Source organism: Prinia subflava, chromosome 1 (assembly GCF_021018805.1).
Source record: "Prinia subflava isolate CZ2003 ecotype Zambia chromosome 1, Cam_Psub_1.2, whole genome shotgun sequence".
Taxonomy (NCBI): Eukaryota; Metazoa; Chordata; class Aves; order Passeriformes; family Cisticolidae; genus Prinia; species Prinia subflava.
In genome coordinates, this window is record NC_086247.1 from 67,335,124 (window position 1) to 67,355,189 (window position 20,066).

The following is a 20,066-nucleotide window of genomic DNA, read 5'->3' on the forward strand; positions in this document are numbered from 1 at the left end:
ATTGTACAGCAAGAACTGGTATGGAGGAAACATACAAATCAGATTTTAACTAGGATCTCTGGCATCTTGACTATAGGATTTTCTTACAGTCTATGCACTCTCCTAAAACAAGTTAACATGCAACTTCCTATAGGAGATCAAACTTAATTTGTGCAAAGGTGTTTTTAAAAAAGTAGTTATAGAATGCCAATGTAATGGATTACTGGTGCAAGACTTCATTTGCAGACCTTTTCTCCAATATTTATGTGCTGTCAAAGCAAACACATCTTTCCTCTTTAGGAGTAGGAACTGATAGTTTGACATCTCAGTTCAAAAGAGCCCTAAGGATAACAAAACATTACTAATGAATGGTGAAATAGTCTCAGATTGTGCAGCAGTGATGGTGAACACTTCCCCAAAAATACTCCAGTTGTCATTTTCCCTTACAACTTGAAAGTTCTGGAGAACTCACTTCTAATTTGTTTCAAAACTTGCAGATGAACATGCTCACTGAAAAAAGATTTTATTCAGCTCAAATCAGTGTATGATGCTTATGTGTTCAGATGCATTTCATTTCACAAAATGCTTTAAATTACTTGTAATTGTTTTGACTGGAAGCACAATGGAAAGTCCATCCACCTTTTCTTACTCCTAGAGATACTAAAATAATTTTTTTAATATTAGCTACTTCAACCTCAACAGATAAAACTTCAATCTGCAGAAACAAACTGTCTCCTGTATGATGATTTTGTGAAAAAAACCCCAAATCAACAAACTCCAAAACACAAAAGCAACCAAAAAAACCCCCAAGTAAAACCACAGCAACACAATTATTTCTGAGATGGCTGGTCTCTTATTTTGACAATGTAATTCCAATTCTTGACAATCCAAAACATATCTCCAGAGAGTAATCTCTAGAGGACTATAAAGGCAGAACTGAAGCACTCTGGATGAGTTTTCATCTATTTGTACAGTAACTTGCATATTTTCCAGGTAAAAACAAGCACTCCCACCAGGATGCAATTACTAGCAGAGGGAGAGATGAAGCTACTGAAAGGCAAAAGTCCTTTGCTGAGTATTCCTTGAAAAATATGCTTTCATAAGCACAGACCTCCCAGCTTAGCCCAGAGTTTCTAAACTTGTTCATTGAATTAAAAAAAAAAAAAAAAGGAAAAATAAACCCCAAACCCTCAGTCCCTTTAAATATGCTATTTAAATGAAACTAAAACAATGCCCCAATGATAAACACTGCTAAGCTTTGTAATTTACTTACTGATGTTTAAACAGATCGGCAAAGAAAACTTGGCTCTGAAAGATCAAAATATGCTGAGAGTGGTTCAGCACCATTTCCATTAGCCTGTCACTGCAGTTTTGCAATGCATGTGACCCCAATTTCCTTTATCCTCAGTTGCCTTTTCTGACCCTCCAGAAAGCTTGGGACCCACTGGGTGAAAAAGACAGGCTTATTCAATTTATAACTCTCCTAAATCTGGGCAAGTTTCTGAGGCAAATGGGGTAAGCTTACTTCCCACACAAATAGATAAAAGATCATCAATCATTCTTAAGCATTCTCACTGCTCTTCATTTATTGCTGTGTTTACAGCTGGACTGCATTCTGCTGTTTAACAACTTCTTTCTTATAGAAGACTTCTGGAATAAAAGTGTTTTGTGCAAGCAGAGTTAAAAATGTAAACATACAATAGTTCCACAGTAAAGAATATAGGAAGTGCAAACAACCAGAGGGAAGGACAGGGAAGGATGGATGCATGACATACAAACCTCTCTTCTCTTGCTTGTCTTAGTTCTTCTCTTTTGTCTAAATAATCTCGGCTGGAAAGAGAATTACAGTAAATTGCAGCAGAAACCAGAAGAAAAAGGTAAAAATAGAAGTATAAGTACAGTAGGAGAAACCAAGAGTGGTACACACAAACTGAGCCGAGACAACGAAGGCTGTTGTCAAAAAAATTGTTTTTGCAAAAATTGCTGAGAAGTGTACACTTTTGCATGCATACACCTCCAAATTGTTTGGAAGGTCATTAAAAGTAATTATGAAAAAACCTGCAAAAAGTGAAAAAACTTGAAGCATGCTATGAAACCTGCCATCTGAAATGAGATTCAATGAACTGCACTTATCCATAGCAAGCAGGCACATGAGTGGCTATTAAACCATCCCTCATTTGCTCCATCTCAGAATGCCCCAAGACAGTGACTACAGCCCCTGGCAGGACAGACCAAGGCAGTGAGCAAACCTACTGGCCTTCCTTCCAAGGAACCTTTCCTTAGGGAGTTTCAGTTGCCATGGCTGGAAACAGGACAGCAGACTGCCTTGACTGAGAAGGACAATTCTGCTTTCCAAGGTGTGTGCAGCATCATTGGACAGATAACAATCTTTCACTTCCTTAATTTTCACCCTGAGCTCTAGATACAAAGCTCCTTTTACATCAGCTGCCACTCCCACAGCTCTTCAAATAACCCATATGTTTAACTTCTGCCAAGTCAAGTTTTCTGGATGCCTGAGTACTATGATTTCAGGCAGGCCTGCCACATCCACAAACATGGATGCAAATTTAACTCGGAGCACAGCAGAACCCAGCGAATGTCCACCCTGTCTCAATATCACGGCAAGATGGTTTCTTACAATATATTTTTAATATTTAATTGAATCTGGTAGACAAAACTGATGAGACCGTCACCTTGTCTGCTAGATTCTTTCACAGTGTAAGCTGTGAGTAACAGAAAGATTTTCAGAACTACTCCTTTTATTAATAAACCCTTCTCTTTTCCTCTTGATGTTGTGTCATTGAATTAATTACTTATCTATTATACCAATAGCTATCAAGCATCTGCTTGCAAGTGCTCTTCAAAAGTCCTTTAACAGGGAACACACATTACTGTTTCAGGCCACCTCCACAGGCTTTGAATTCTGAAATGGTTATACTTTTACAGTATTTTAAAAGTATTCCAGGAAATCTTCAGCAGACACATTTTAACATTACTCTTTCCCCTCTAATAACTTTCACTCTTCCCTACAGCTGAAAAATAACCACTTTATTTTAGGACATATTGTTGTACATATGCAATGGGTACAACAGTCCTTCTACTGAGAAAAATGTTCATTCTACAAAGTATTCCTTTAGTTAGCAATAGCTTATGAAGCTTTGTAGCTCATCTCCTAATCCTCCAGCTCTTTCACAACTAGTGATGCCCTCCTTTAAATTATCCTCAATTTGTCAATAATGGTGCCAGATCCTAGTTCAATGTTCTTGAGGCAGAGTTGGAAAGAATGAGATAACAAATGAGTCATGATGGTAAATCCAGTACAGCTCACGAGTTTAAAGACTGAATTGCAAGTGCTATTTTTAATCAAAAATACATCTTCAGAGACTGGGTTTCTAGCCAGACTGATGATATGATAATGAAATCCCAGGAACTCTTATGAAACTGTCCATGACTGCTTGCTGTGACTTTGTCTTCCTCCTGCCAGACTGTTTAATCAACTGTGGGATGCTGTCTGTTTGTGAAGTCTGGTGGCTTTGGAGACCCTCTGCTCAAACAAAAGTTATAACTTTTGGGTCATCACAAAACTCAAATCCAAAAGATGAAAACACTGGGCATTGAAAAATCATCTTAAATGATGACATTTAGTTAATCAATTTCTGACTCTGAAATAAAGGGATGAAAATGTATATTTTGAATTTTTTTTCTGACTTTAAGAAACCTCTTTTAGTGACAGAACAACTACTGTAGCCAGGACCAACTACTGTACTGTTATTCAAACAGGTCAATCTGCCAAATGCCCTGTTGTCTTTTTCAGTCTGGGAGTTTCCTTTCTGAAAGATCATGTTGGCTGTCCATGGCAGCCTGCTGCAGCCTGATGATACCACTTAGAGGGAGAGTTTTTGGAAGAGGCTGGAAGACTGCAACCTTATTGTTTCTGTTTCAGGAGAACTTGGGCAGCTGTTGGCTGCCAAAGATCCTATTATGGTGCTCTTCCACCTTCCCTCTGCCTCTCATTTGCTTCTAAACTAGCTATCTTCTGGAGCCAGGAGAATATCAATAAACCACTCGTAAGTTACTCCTCTTTCCAAATTCACAGAATCACAGCCTGTTTCCACTTCTTGCTAAAGGGATGATTACAGTGAAAACAGATGATTACAGGAAAACAATCCTGCATACTAATAAACAAGCTACCATGGAACCCTGTGCCATCTTTCCCATAACTACCAATTCTAAGGCTGCAAAACATTTATATTACCGTTCTTTAAGTTGTTACATTATGTCTTCTAACTACTAAAAATACATTTGCTTTTCACTCCTGTCTATGAGGAAGCAAATTGATTTCTCAGTACACTCTTCAGACTGAAGGCAAAAATTTCAGGTATAGATTCCATATCAATCCTTGGCCCACTGCAGTCTTTATTAATGTCTCTGCTGAGATTTCTAGGCATGGACTGAAGAGGTTGAGGGGGCTTGTCTCTTACTATCCTCAGGCAGCAAACCTTGGGTTCCCACATTACACAACATTTTCTCAGATGTGAAAATGCTAATTCCTGCATTGAGCTATGACATTTGTCTGGCCAAGATTTGAACAGTAATTTTGGCCATTACCTTCTGTCAGTTATTGATTCCAGGAGGAAGAGGCACGTGTTCCGAAATGCAGGAAAAAGTAGTTAAAAACCACTACCATACAGCAGGACATTTTTACTTTGCATAACTTTAAAGGAAAAAAAAGTTTCAGTGCTGTCCCTTCCTCCCTTCTTGATATCTTTGTCCCACTGTTTCTCCTTAAAATCCTATGCCTCACTGAGATTATAATTTGGTGAGTATATTAGCTAATAAAAACAAGCCTCTGTACATAACCAGGCAGTATATTTGTCTGCTTTTAAAATAATAGCTTTTTTATTAAATGCCAAAATTCATGACGTGTTTAATCTATCAGTTTTTTAAGATACTTAGATCAAGAAAAGTATCTAAAGAGACAAACTATTCATCAATTCAATTATTTTGCAGTTGAATGTCTCAATGATTGATCAATCTATCACACATTAAAGCAAGAGACTGAGAGTAAATTTTGGTCCTACTTGAATTTGTTTCTTTCTTCACGTTCTATCCTTTGCAACCTTTCTTCTCTCTCCTGACGCCGTCTTTCTCTTTCTGCTGCCAAGGACTCCTGGTGCTGCCGAAAAGATGATGTAAGGAGACCACCCAAAGCTGGCCTGCAGAAAAGGAAGATCAGATTCCTCAGTGTCACTTTTATTGATTATACTGGCAAAAAATGAGTAGCAATCATTCAGCAAGTAACACAATCCCAACCAAGAGAATGACATGGCAATATTTATGTATGGATCTTTCAAAGCATTGGCTACGTGTCTTCTTGCTAAATTGATTATGGATTCTATGATGAGCTGAAGAAAAACAATTAGGGTAGGCTTCCTAAATAGCCAAATTTCTGAAGCACAAATAAAGTATGTGTAACAATTCTTCAGTCTATTTCAGCTGCAATATTGTCTAAATATTTTTTAACTTATAATCCTGTTAATAGAAAAGCTGAATCCCGTTAAGGATTTTTGAAGTTTTAAAGAAAAGAACTGTTATGTAATGATGTTAAAAACAGATGTGTCACAAACACTTGAGAATCCTCTATACAGAAGAACAAAAGTAAAGGAGGATGTCAGAAGTGCCCTAGAGAATTCAAATGCTCTTTTAAGTATCAGGCATATTTTTCCTTTATACATTTATAAATTTAATTATCATGATTTCCCTGCTACGTCTGCTGTAAGAGCAGGGTGAATCTCATATTAGAACATATCAGTAAAACACAAAGACAAACTTCTAAAACCATTCTGGAAAACTATCAGAAATGATGGCCTCTACAGTAAAGATTTTTCAAATATATATATATATATATATTTATGTTTACTTATAGATTGGTGTTGACACAGATTTTTTTACTGGTTTTACTGTAAGTAGTACTTTGTCTGGGAGAGTTGGTCCTTTTACAAAACCTGCCCCCAGCACGGTGTATCGATACCACCAACCTCTCACATGGTAACAGAGTGACCTCAGAGTAAACACATCTTTCTTTCTGTCTCTTAGACAGGAACAAATCTGTGTTGTACAGGGTAGCTTTATACAGATGCACACTGATTGAATTAGACTGATAAAATCAAAAAGACATAACTCATGTAGAGCGGTTTCTGTGCATTGTTGTAACATGAGTTTTGCAATGAAAGGATTAATGAGAGAAATAGATACTGCCTTTTGTGTAAAAAGAAACTAAACCCTGCCTGCCTAGAGGAAGGTTCCTTAACCGTAATGCAAACCTGAATAAATTTTCCTTATTTTTAAGAACTCAGACCCTTTCCCTTATTTATTTACTTGCCTATGGCTGTACAGTGTAGGCATTTAGCATAACGGCACCAGTTCACTAGTGAAAATAGATGCAAAAGAAGACAAAAATATTAATGCAAACCTATCTTCCCCAAGTGTCTATGTCTGTACAAGCAGGAACACCACAAAACATAGCCATTTCTGTCCCACAGGCAGCAGGGCAGCATGAATATAATGTCAATAATTTCAATAAATTGAATTTCAATATGTCATATCCCACCCGTATAAACATTACATAAGATGGTATAAAACTTGATATTCTGTAAGAGTCTCTGCTGGCACTTCTCCAAAGCTACAGTATCAATGCTGGATCACACTCAAAACCATAAAAATCTCTAATATGCTTCAGCACTAAGAAAAGGGGGAAAAAAATCCTCAAACCCTGACAGTCAAGTACATGTGGTGAAGTTTCCCTTGAGCATATTTTAAATTTGTTTTAACTTTTGACCTCTTAGTGCATGTTGCAAGAGAAAGCTTTTAGCAGAAACAGTAGCACCACTGTACTAAAATTCAAAAGCTAGAGCTCCATCCCTGTAGTAGCATGAGAAACCATGGCTATATGGTTGGATATAACATCAGAAATTACTCTTGGAAGGGGAAAAATGAACTGTGCCTCCACGTGAAGATATATGGAAATTAACTGTGAGAGATGGCAAAAGAGGGTCCCTATCAAGTCTGTGTTTTTTATCTGTTTTGTGTACTCAGCTTGATATCCCATCCTGCCCAATGGCCATGAAGTCTGCGAACGCCACTTAGAGTCAAAGGAAGGTATGGCTTAAAAGAAGACTGAAGGAAATTTAAGAGGAGGGATGGGCTGATGCTGAGAGACTGAAAGAGGGATTGTAGGTCTGCACATCATCTAGCAGGCTGGAAACCTTCAGCTCTGACTGAGCTCTTTGAGGCCCTACAATAGATGCACATTCTTATGCAGGGGATTACAGAGAAATCATATGGAGATGCATACCTTAGTCCTGCAGATGAGATTCTAAGCTAACCCTGGTAGTAAAACACCTCCATATACTAAACACCTTGTTTAGAGGTTTGATCTAGGATAGTTTGGCTAGCATTGCTCACTGCGTGAAAATCTGCAGATGTATAAAGAACAGCATCACAATATAAATAGAAGATCCACAGTCGTATGTCCAGAAGAAAAGGCAGTGTCCAAAAAGCTGAAAATGTTAGCTTGCTATCTCTTCAGAACCAATCCAGTCAATAATAACTAGTGAAAACTTGGAATTTCTGTATTTCTGACTGGTAACGAGTGCATCCTTTAGCTGAATTCCAAGCTGCAGTACAGTGTGCACGCACATACCTGGTTCAATTCCTTTGTCCCAAACACAGCCATAGTATGTACGGCAGTTTGCTGAATGAAATGGTCAAACCTAACAGTCCAAGTTGCCAGAAGGTTCTGTACATAGAGGTCATAATTAAACAGACAGGAACACAGGCAGCTGACCCCTTGTGTGACACTGACTTCTTAAAGCACTAACAGTCAAGGTTTGGGGCCTTCAGTCACATTTAGAAAAAGGCAGGCAAAGAAACAGCACTGCTCCATAGCTGAGCTAGTGCTCACTTAGTGGTTACACCCACTCAACCACACACATCTGCCCTCGGCGGGGACCACACCTCACACCACATGCTGAGAACAGCTGCCTCAAGGAGCCTCCTAAACTCACAGCCTCACTGCTGCTATCGAACACCGTACCTCAGCTGGTGTTTGGGTGCACCAATACCCTTTTTAATGTGAACTGCAACTGTAAATGCACAGTTTTAGTATTTAGTAAACTCTATCACTGATTTTCTACACGTGCATAAACTAAACCTGGGGTAAGCAGGTTACTTTCAACATTTACAAACCTGTAAAGCAGCCAGAGGAAAAGCAAGCATTAAGAGGTATTCCTTAAACATTCTAAACTATTTGAAAAGGGATCTGTCTATGTACAATTTGTCAGCAAAATCTGGTTTTTGTTTCTGTATTTCCCTGGCAATAACACTTAAAGTAAATGTTCCCTTTCAGTGAACACATACTTGAATTGCAAATGGCACCATGACTGGCCAAACCAGCTGTTGGGAAGGCTTGGGCTGAGCCTTGGGTAATTTTGTTGCTTTGATACTGTTTGAAGGGTGACAGTGCCTTCAGGCCTCGTGAATTTTTAGGTCTTGCTGCTGCAAGCTGCATTTTAAAACTGGATAAGCAAGAAAAAGGCTAAAAAAACTTCTGGCACTGAATTGAATCAAAAGTGATAAGAGATTTTAACAGAAAAGAGAATGTGAATGCTCAATGAAAGCATAATAGAGCGATCACTCGCAAAATGGGGTTATAGCTAATATATGACAGCATTTTAGTGCTGGTGTCATATATTACCAGCTGGTAATATCAACCATTTGTTCAGCTCCACAAATACAATCCAGAAGGATGCTTACTCTGATTACTATTTTTAGTCTTGTAGAGAATGCAAGGCTGTTGAGAATGGACTGTTAATACAAAAAATATTAAGAAAAGCTTTCTTATGCCTGCTGTTAAAACCAGTAAAAGCTAAACAAGCGATGTTATTACTTTCTCATTCCAGAAAGAAAATACACAACAAGAAAGCATCTTGGTCTGTGGATTTTTGAATAGAACTCCTCACCACAGCATCAGGATACAGGGCCAAAGAGGTCATTAGTAACTTATCTTACTGGAAGAAGAGATAGGAAAATGAAAAAATAGGGGGGGTAAAAAGAAAAAGAAGGCAAAACATATACACAGAGCATAGGATATGACGCAAAAATGTTGACTGTAGGCCAAAGTTCTTCTGAATAAAAAATTCAGCTAGCCTGAACTACAGCATTTAACACAGCAGAGAATTAGTAATCATTATTATAAACACAAATTCAGGCAGACACAAGACCCCTCACACTTTTTTGCAAGTTCTTGCAGTTTTCTGAAAACGCTCCGTCACGGACTATACACTGTGAAGGGGATTATGTGCCCTGAATTACTCTAATCTTGTTGCAAACTGAAGAAAATATTTCTGTCTTACTGAAAGCAAAACTGAAATTCCAAACTTCAAATGTTCTTCATTCATGTAAATTCTGAGATACTCTTTTGTGGCTGCCCTTCCCTCTGTTTAGTTGAATTTCTATAATTTGCTAAATATAAATGTTACCTACAGGAAGAATGCAAAATACAAATGTATGGTTCTAGGAGCTAAAAAAAATTAACAGATGACTTATGAGAGGAAATCCTTTTAGGTCATAAGGTTAATATTCAAGATTGTCTTTAATACAACATGGGGCAGAGTCACTAATAACTTTAATAAGGAAGCACTAATTACCTAATTTTGCAAAGTGCTCCTGTTCCAGCAGCCATGGGAATGCAACAGGGAGAGTACAACAGTCGGCAGCTCCTACTCAGGCCTTAAGTAACTCTAAATGTCTCTCGGCTTCAACAAAATAAATCCACTTTCCAGCTTAGAAAGAGACAAAAGGAGAGGCAAAGCTGCCAAGAGCCATATTGCTTTTCACAGTTAAAGAAACTCCCCGTGTGTTATGTCTCCCTACATGACATGGCAAATTCAAAAGCATGTTGATATAAGACTTTGCAAACAGACTAAACATTACTTAAGGAATCTTTACAAAACTTCTCTCAAAAATAAACAGAAAATTGAGAGCTAAAACTACTGACTATATGCTTCCTTTAAGAAAGAAACTTGAGAATGACCAAGAGCCGATTAATGTTAGACTTTTAAATGGTACAGGGGACTACCCAAATGAGAGCTACAGCAGGACAGAGCTGCACAGAGCCTAGGCAATGCACAGACACTTTCTACATACACTCTCCTCTTCCAGTTGACCTGTGCAGCTTTTACACAGTGCTTCTGTCTTTCTCCATCCTGCAGGTTCTCATCCTCATGTAAGTTACACCTTGCCTGGAAATGACTGGCAGAGCCCAGGTGTAGATCCAGGCTAAGGTGGGCATGCCCTGAGCATCAGCACTGCACATGGCATCTTCAGCCAGCAACGCTCTGCAGTCTGAAACCATAACCAGTTCATGCTTCTGTTTAAATATGTGCCCTATGATGAATTCCACAAAGCTGCAATCAAGAATAGTGCTTACACAGTAGTTCAACAAGCAGCTAGGCCAGTGCAAGCCACCACTGCTTCCCAAACTGCAAATCATCAAGTAATTCCTAAGGTCATTTTTCCTCTTAAAATCTCAGCAATAAAGTTGAGGCTTTTGCCCTGGGCCACTATTATCAGCTACCAAGCTATCCATTGCTCATTATGTTACTCTGAGTGAAACATGTGCTTGGCATTTACCACAAGGAAAAATAGTCACGATCTCTAGTCTGAGAGCCCAGAAGTACACACAGAAAGAATAGAAAACCAAGGAAAGAGGAGCCGTTTTTGGGTAAGCAGCAGCTTTGGAGGCTGTATAGCAGGTTTTGTTTCATAGGTTTCTGTTTTACCTTAGTGCTTAGCAGCTGGGGTGAGGGAACTGCAGAGCACAAATTAATAATACACTGTTAACAAAAAAAAAAAAAAAGAAAAAAAAAAAAAAAAGAGAGAACCTGCCAAGAAGCTTCACCCAGCAGTATCTCCCTCGTGTTGTCAATTACTGAGACCTTTAATTTTGGTAGAAAATCTAACTGAAAAGCTGTTTGGCATTCTCAAGGAGTTTTTGTTTTGTTTTGCTTTAAAAAGAGAAATTTGAAAGAAAGCACCAGATTTCCAGCAAATCACTATTTCAGGCACCTGGAAAGGGACTAAAACTCCAAGGAAGACTGTCTGCAGACTTTTGCTGCACTTTATTCTTATGCTTCAGATACAGTGTTTAAGTGTGAGAGGAGAAAAAAACACCTATAATCCAGGCATGCTAATCTCATTGTCTGTGACCTGTTTTAGAAATAAATGTTTGAAAGTACATTTCCGTTAAAAGACATAGAAAAACATGGAAAGGAACCGTCAGCATTCAAGGCCCTGCATCATGGGAGCCCAAGGTAATGTATTGTTGTAGATCACAAAGCAAGTGAGATGGAAAACATATTAAAGAATGTGAAATATATGTGATATTTCTTAAGCCTATTTTCAAACACTCTGGAAAAGCTGGAGATGCTTCAAACAGGAATAATCTGCAAACACCATAGCAGGCCTTTACCAGGCTTGGAGATTTGGAAGAACTTCTGAGGGACCAGCCAGAGGTGGAGACTAAGTTCCGAGTGACTGGCCAAGAGCCTCAAGAAGTGGAGGTTTGCGAGCTGAACTTTCTGGCACTTGATTTAAGAGATAGAGGTGAGACCATGAACTCCTGCTCCTTTGGCAAGCAGTGCCCCAAGAAGGCTTTCTGAGCTAGCCTGAGTGCACTACTGTTTGACTGTCAGTGCCAGGGGGAACCATCTCCTGGCAAATGCATCAGAAGAAACTCACCCTGGCAAACACACCAGCAGGATATTTTTCTGGTAGTGGAATGAATTAAAGCTAGTGCCGAATTTAGGAGCTCTTGCCTTAGAAGTTCATGATCTCCTTCATGATCTCCTCTAAGGATAGCCATGATCAACAATGCAAACACTTCACCACCAAAGGACACTGTGAGGTTTTGCAAGCAACAAGTTTGATGTTCAGTGGCAGACTCTGGGCTGCAGTTTCAATTTGAGTGACTGTCTTAGATTCAGAGTCTGACAAAGCAGCCTGGCTAGACAGAAATATCCCAGGTGTGAGCATAAGGCATGGAAATACAGACTAGTCTTACAACACCTTCTGTCCCCAGGCAAGGGGCCAACTTGGAGGGACAGAAATGTCGGAGCCCATGTTTCCATGGATCCTCCACAGAGAGTGAAACGTACAGAGATGGAATTAAAACCTTTAGAAAAATTAGAATATATAAAAGCTTTAGATACATAAAGTAGAAATCTAACCCTGAGCCTTAAGTCTTACATGCCCTAAGTCCTAGTTCAGTGTAGAAGGACACAGCTTCAGGCTTCGTGATAGAGTATAGACATAAGAAAAATAGAGTAGAGTACTGTTTATAATTTTTAGTATGAATTTTATGTACAACAAGGTAGAACCTTATGCTAGTAAGATAGAGTTTTACGTTAATAGATATGCTATGTGCGTAGGTTTTGATGCTGATTTTCGTAGTTTTACGAACTTTAGAATTGTGCCTAGATTGGTTAGTGTGTAGATAAAAAATATGAATATGCATTTTGCAATTTGGGATAAAAAGCCTCTGTGTCAGTCAGTCAGCAGTTGAGTGATAATCCGATCAATCGATCCAACCTCCACCTCCTGCAGCCTGAGGAAGGAGCCTTGCCAGGGAGCTGGATGGGATTCTAAAGGTACCATCTATTGTTGCCTGGCATCTGGGCCCTGGGGTCCCGTCCCTTCCCCCTGTGAGGGTGCAGGACCCCAGGGACCCCTCCTTGTCCCTGCGACCCCCCGGACGGGAACCCTGCGCATCTCGGGCCCCCACTGCCCTCGCGATCCCCGCGGACGGGAGCTCTGTGCGGCTCGGGATTTCCCATTGTACCCGTGTCCCTGCGGTCGAGGGCTCTGAGTGGGTTTGGAATTTCGGGTTCCTTTTTGTTGCCATGATCCCTGCAGCTGAGATCCCTGTCTGAAAGTTGTGATCGATTCCTCTCTGCTAGTGTGATCCCAGCGGTTGAAAATGCTGATATTAATAAGAGGTTGTTTTACCCTGAGGCTGTAAATGATATGCTTGCTTATAGTTTTACTAGAGTTTTGCCTGTTAAGAATTCCATGCTTTGTTTGCTGTTTCATTAGAACTCTGTGTGTTAAGATTTCTATGCTTTGGTTATTGTCTTGTTTAGACTTTGTTTGCCTAGGTTTATAATTGATTGTAGAATAAGGCCGCTCTCAGAACTCTTATGCCTTCAGATATGTGCTTTTGTATAAATAAATTACTCTATTTAGATACTAAAATGCTGTAAGACCTTTTAGAGACTCTATACCCGTACAACGACCTAGGCACAGAAAAATGCTTTTCTCCCTGATGTGTTTCCGTCCTGCACAGCTCTTCCCCTTTGTTATTAAAATTTATGAGATTATGAGAGTGATTTTTTAATTATTATTATTAACTGGGGAGAAGGAGTTAATTGGTGATTTAAGTTGTGAAGAGTGGGAGCAGTGTATTTATGGAGCAAATCACTCTTTGGCATTAGAAAACAGGCAGACTGGGATATATTTCTTATGCATTAGGAGCAACTTTCACAAGCAGAAAGATACAAGAAAACCGACACACTCCTCTCCCAATGAAGGGCTGAACAGAAAGTGCCCTGCAATCTGCCCTCCTTCAGCACAATTCCCATGGCTGCAATATGCACTTCAGAAACATGGCTCTCCACAGGGGACCAGAGAAATAAGAGAGAACAACAGCATTGCAAGAAGCTGCCAAAAGGCTGCAGATGTATTTAGAAACAGTAAAGTAAGCCTTTTCTTACATTTCATCTATATATTTCTGTACAATCAGAAATATATAGATGATGTGGATTTTAAAGACCAAAATCCATCTGCTTTTGCACTGACTTTTACTGCTCTTATGATTCCCTACTGATCTCAGTAGGGTTTTAAAAAGAGGGTTTTAAAAGGAGAAAGCCAAAATGTCAACCACACCACTTCCATCCACCTAAGCTGTAGCTCTTGTTTACATAAGCAATATGCAGCCAAGGGTTTGAAAGGCCTGTCAGGGCAACCGAATGGAGCATGAATCATTGTGCTGGGCACTGCTCTAAATGCTGCTTCTTCCTTCCTCCTCATTCTCGATAAATGGTACCAGGACCTGCATCTGAAGCTCTTCCCTGCATGATAAAAGACAGGAATCTTTCTGTGAAGGCTTTGCATAACTGTAGCAGAGGCTGAAAGCAGAAAACACACCTTAGAGCTAACCGTAGATATGCATCTGCTTCTTATCAAATGTCTTCCTCTACCCTCCACCCTCACCTTTTAACTTTTTTTGGGTGTTTGAATCCATGTAAATTTTTACCATCAGGACGTAGGAAATAGTGTTTATATAATCTGAGGCAAACACCATTCATAGAAGACTGTGAAAACCTCCACAATACTTTCCATTCACTAATTAGTGCCAAGCATTGCATCATGCACTACATGGCCAACTCTCCAATAAGCAAATTCCATCTGTCAATCTGTAAATGGACATTTCTTCAATGCATATCTTTCAGGACATGAAATTAAGGAAGGCTTCTGCCCTTCTTCGAAGTAGTCAGTTCTTCAGAGCATGCAGAACTATACATCTGCAGTGGCAGCACTCTCAAAAAGAACAGGAGAACACAAAATGGCATCTGAAACTATAAACTTAATTATCTTTAAAGAAGTAACTGCAGACAACATGCAGCTATGGTGTACACACTTCTCAGAGACTCATATACAGGAAGCATCAGGCTGTAACATCCCTCAAATGTAAAAATGCAGAAACCCTGGTGAGTTCATGAACTACCATGAACAGCAAGCGGCAAATTTAAACAGAGATTTTTATCATGTAAGGTGGAAACACAACCTGAAGGAAAGACAGCGATGTGACTCTGAGCACTGTGCTCAGTCACTTACAACATGTAAGAAGAGATCTGATTGAAGGTAGAGCACTTAACAGTTTCACAGAAAAAAGATGAGGTGTGTTGGCTGGAAGATGCTGCTAGAAATACTGGCTTCAAAATACAAGATATTTTCCTAGCAGTGATAGTAAGTATTGGAATGTTTTCAGGAGAAATCCCGCGCTGCCACTTGAAAACACGTGAGTGTACAGGGGTCTTTCATTTAGCTTCTGTGAGACCCATTACAGGTCACAACAGATGATTGCAGAGCTCCCCTCTGGCCTGACTCTCCATGAATCTGCAAATTTTACAGCTCATCCTGTGGGGCCAAGGCATTTTGGCTCCGAACCAGCAAGGCACTTACGCTCATGCTGAAATGAAAGCTGGCTTTCTTTGCTGGAGCCGGGCCAGCGCCATCAGCCTCTTGCAGGACAAGCCCAACCATCTTTAGCCATCTCAGCGTTTGACCACTTTGAGGTTTCTTTGCCACAGTAGCAATCAGAAGCTTACAAGAGCAGGGGCCTGAAAATCTTGAACTTCCAAAGCAGCGGGATACTTTTAACTCTTGCTTATCTTGCATCAATTTTGCTGAGGTAAATGGGGGTGAATGTGCTGGTGTAGTGTTTTTTATTATGGTTGCTCTCAGCAATAATTTAATTGAGATCAGGAAAGACAAATCGAGGCAAGGTACTCCAGGAAGATGAGCAAATGAAAAACAATGCCTTTCTCCAAAGAGAAACTTAATGTAATTACTCACTTGAAAAAAAGGATTAAATGAATACCTCATGGCTAGAAATACATGTATGCTGGAAGAACCTAACTTGAACCATTCTGAGTAGTAGTCTGGAAAGGATGTGAGGCATTAGGAAGGTTCAAACAAATATAGATACACATACAAACACACATACATATACAGAAATATGCCAAAGAGTCATTAACAAAAATTAACTGGAATACAGAAAAAGGGTCTCATAGAAAACCTTAAATTCAGAAAACAGGGTGGAAGATGCAGTTTTTATGAATTAGAGGTCAGTTTGGAAACAAACAACCCAAACCCCATCTGGCCTAATTGGAAATTTTAAAAATTACTGTATTGAATTATTGAATTAAACTAATTTAAAAAAAATTAAAAACTTTTACCTTTCCTTCTTAAGGTCAGCATGACGTCCTTTGAGGCTGTCATTTACTCTCACATTGTAACAGATAGTTAACTTCTGGTGGTTCAAACCTCTTGCCAAGAATTTCTTTCATCATCATCACCATAACATTTTCCTACCTTTTTTCTTCCCCTAATACCTTACATAATTCAAAAGAGTATTTTGATTGTTCAAAATATTTTTTCTTTGCTGGTTTGGGTTTTTTTCCTCCTTTTAATTTTTTTCTTAAAGCAAGCTGATAACTGGTAGGTTATTAGGAGTTTGCTTTAGCTACAGCAAGAAATGTTTTGCTTTTGATGAAATACAATGAGATATATCATGTAATTTCAAGAAAGGACTAAATTATGCCCTAGGAAATTCTGAGCTAAGCACGTTTCCAAGATTTTGCAGTTGATTTAAGATGATAGAAGTGAAAATAGATCTGAATTTCTTTTTAAAAACGGAAAGAAAATGTGTTTTAATTCACCTTTTAATACTTAGAACAGCTTATGTGTGAAGCAATTCTGCTTTATCCATTTAAGCGGAAGAAACAGAAGTGGGATGGAAATACACCCAGCCTTTAACACCATCTGACAGAAAGGCTTGAGAATGAGTGAGAAATGAACACATTTAGATTTTTTTCCATTTTTTTCCCAATGTTAGAAAAAATCTGGCTAGAGGCTATTTCCAGTACTCATTCAGAACAGCTTACACTTGTCTCCTTCACCCTGTCTGCAAAGGAAATGTTGTCAAAACACTGAATAATTTACAAACCTGTCAGATTTGGTCTCCTGAGGTGGTGACAGAGTTGTCCCATAACGAGTAGTGGGTGTTGTTGGGGCACTCACACCAGTGTAAGGTCGTGGAGAAGAGTAAGCACTGCTGCCATAGCTATTGTATCTGAAGAAAAGGGAAGAAAAGTAGGAGAAAGAGAGAGACAGAATCCATCAGCAAACAGGCATGCAGCAGTAAATCCTCTTGTTTACAGGGTGGCAGTGATCCCATACCCCAGAACTTTTCAAACATTCACCTTCTGAAAATGTTCCTCTATTTCCAAATATGCAATAAATCATGTATCCTTAATATCAACCACAGCATGAACATACATGATGAAACAGTGAGCTATTGGTAAGGAAAATAATGAGAGATTTGAATGGTCCTCCCAAGTGACAACTCAGAACAGGAATACTTGAGTTACTGCTCACTCAGTTACTCAGAATTATTAGCTGTTTTGGGAGCTGATATCCAGCCATTAGAAAAGGGATCAAACCAGTCCACAACAGCAGTATTCATATCTACTGAAATCAAGGAAAATGGCATCTCTCCTGAGACGTGATCTGAACATGAGCATCCATGACTTGCAAATGCTTGCATTTTAAAAGGAAAAGCAACCACATTCTTTTCAATTAAAGCCAGGAGTATTTTCTTTCCCCTCCCCCAACATAAGTAATAGCTTATGTGCCATTTCTTACAATGTCTGTAAGAAATCATCACCGTGGTTAAAAAGACATGTCTCCGGAAGCACGGCTTTAGAAATTTCTATCAGTCCTTCTCTCCATTAAAAAACCCCATAAACTCGTTTCACTTCAATGTGAGCTTGCTGATCAAAGAGAAATTGTTTCCAGGACTCCTGAAACGGCCACCTCCCCAGAGTCCCTTCTATCAATGTTTTCATCCTGGCTCCTGTACTGAATAGTAAAGGCAGTTGTGTTGCTTTGCTGTGCCTTTTAACCATTGCACTTAAACAGCATGTCAGGAAAAGATTCATGATTTGCGAAAACATTAAGATTTCTCTCTTTAATATTGTTCACAGATAATGCCATTTTCCCACATAGAAAGCATATGGTGCTCTGATGATCAGTATTCTGCAAAGCCAACTCATCCAAATGACAAAATTCTCAGGAAATGGAGCAACACCATTTTCTTTATTATAATTCATAAGATATAATTATATCCTCCTTCACCATATCTTTTCTCTGCTACTTCTTCCTTCACATATATCAGCACTCAGTAATTTCACTCAGCAATTTTATTTGAAAAGCCTGGTTGGTTTCCTTCAGCTCCATTTAGCACACTCATCTAGCCATGCAAAATTTCATTCAAAGTTTCAAACTTCATTCCTTAGGGTTCAAGAGCATTGCTGCCTGCCAAGGCCCACACTAAAATCAGAGTAGATTTCAGCTAGGTGCTTTTACAGTGGAAGGGATCGTGCTTTTAGAGAACACATCCTCTTGGACAGCAATTTCAGGTTAATGCTTTAAAAAACATCCCCCCTCCCTCATCTGTTTTTGAGACACTATACTGACCAGCAACAGGGAAATAATTTTGGAAAAAAATTGTAACATGCATCTTCCTGGGCCACAAAAGGAATTTTGCTGGAAATAGTTGCTGTCTGGGCCTTCTTGCCTCAGAAGAAAACTAACTAGAAACTGGAGACAGTGGCCTGCTGGAGGCTGTGTAACTGGACAGAGTGGAGCTTCCCTGGTAGCACAGACCTAGCTTGGGTCTTCTCTCTGATGACTCAGCCCAGAAAAATGTTCTGACTGTGCCTGTACTGACTGAGCAATGAGAAAACTCCATCGTCCATAAGAGCTCAGAGCGCAATTGGTGTGTTCCTGACATGGAAACCTCCATTTCCATTTCCATTTCGATCAGCTGCAGGGAGACATTCTTATCAACCATTACATGTGCTTTTCTTCTCCTCTGCCCCATGAAAAAGCTGACATAGAGCAGAACCCTTTTTCAGACCAAGGGTTTTCAATTAGTCCAAAGATAACTCTCATGAAAATGGAGGGAATGCACCTCCTGTGGAGTCAGACCTACAACGATTAAAAAAATAAATTCAGAGGGACTGGGCTGGACACAACATCGTATCAAACTCAGAGGAACAATAAGTTGCTGGAACAGCAGCAAGGCAAGACCAGAAGACCAGGGTAAGTCTGTATGCAAGTTTACCTTTCTAACCTTTCTCTGGTACTGGCTATTGCTTCCATTTCCCTTCTTGTCTCATGTACCAGTGTAGATGCAATAGTCTTATCCAGCAGCATTCACCCTCAAGATATCTTCCTCTTTTATGGGCATATTACTGACTAAATTGTGTTGACTTTGCCCTCCTTTCCTCTAAATAAACCCAGAAGAATCCCCATCCCCACCCCTACCCTTGAACCTCTGTACTAACTGGAAGCAAAAAAGATGGCCAGAGAAAAAAAACATCACTGCAGAAACACTAAATATTGCAGGAACAGGAAGTATTTAGGAATCTAATCTCTAAAGTATAACAGTAGCAGGAATGGGAGACCAATAAATGAGTGTAAGAGGTCTAAGGGAAAAATGCACCTATCAAGTAAAATGTAAATTTGGAGGAATTCCAGTGTTTAAGTTGCAGGAAAAGGAAAAATATGTGAACCAAGTTACTTGTCAACAACTACTTGGATTTACAGGCTTTTCAGAAAATGAAAAAGGGTCAGAACACATCCACCTATTAGAAGAGAAAGGGTGAAAATTAAAAGGATCAAAGGAATCAAAACATTTGTTTACATGCAGAAACTCAGAAGGACTGCTGGAGAGAGGAAGAAATAAATACGCATGCAATATAAATGTACATTTTCAGCACCTAATTCAAAGAACACTGACAACTGAGAGACAGCAAAAAAATCATGAACCTCTTTTCAAGGTGATTCTTCATCATTGTTTTTTATGCTACTTACTGTCAATGTCTTTTACTAGAAAATATGAGACTTTTTTTTTTTAATTTTAGATGGGTGGGATGGGGCATTTAAAGTTAAAATCTAGGAGATATGCATGAGGAACAAATAAATTCAACAGACGTTGTGGAGATAAAACTGTCTATTCTGAATTCCATGTTATCTTTATAGATCTCTTACTACAAGCATATGCTGAAATTGCACATGAGATGGACATGCACCGTAATCAAACAACAAATTTAGGATTTAGCAGTTCAGCCTTTGAATCCAGGACTTCACCTCTGAATTTCAAGCACTGATCTGACCTCTCT

General features: G+C 39.2%; 1 protein-coding gene across 8 annotated transcripts in view; it reads right to left on the reverse strand.

Annotated features, from left to right (window-relative positions):
* Nucleotides 1-20,066, reverse strand: part of FHOD3 (formin homology 2 domain containing 3) — a 380,756-nt gene that overhangs the window by 76,224 nt on the left and 284,466 nt on the right. For 5 of the 8 annotated variants that reach the window (XM_063399112.1, XM_063399132.1, XM_063399088.1 and 2 more), the window contains 3 exons: nucleotides 16,826-16,951; nucleotides 5,061-5,195; nucleotides 1,759-1,809 (listed from right to left, as the gene is read on the reverse strand). In XM_063399112.1, coding sequence (XP_063255182.1) covers nucleotides 1,759-1,809; nucleotides 5,061-5,195; nucleotides 16,826-16,951 — 312 coding nt within the window. The remainder of the gene's footprint in view (nucleotides 1-1,758; nucleotides 1,810-5,060; nucleotides 5,196-16,825; nucleotides 16,952-20,066) is intronic. The other 3 variants (XM_063399121.1, XM_063399097.1, XM_063399128.1) reach the window with 2 other exon arrangements.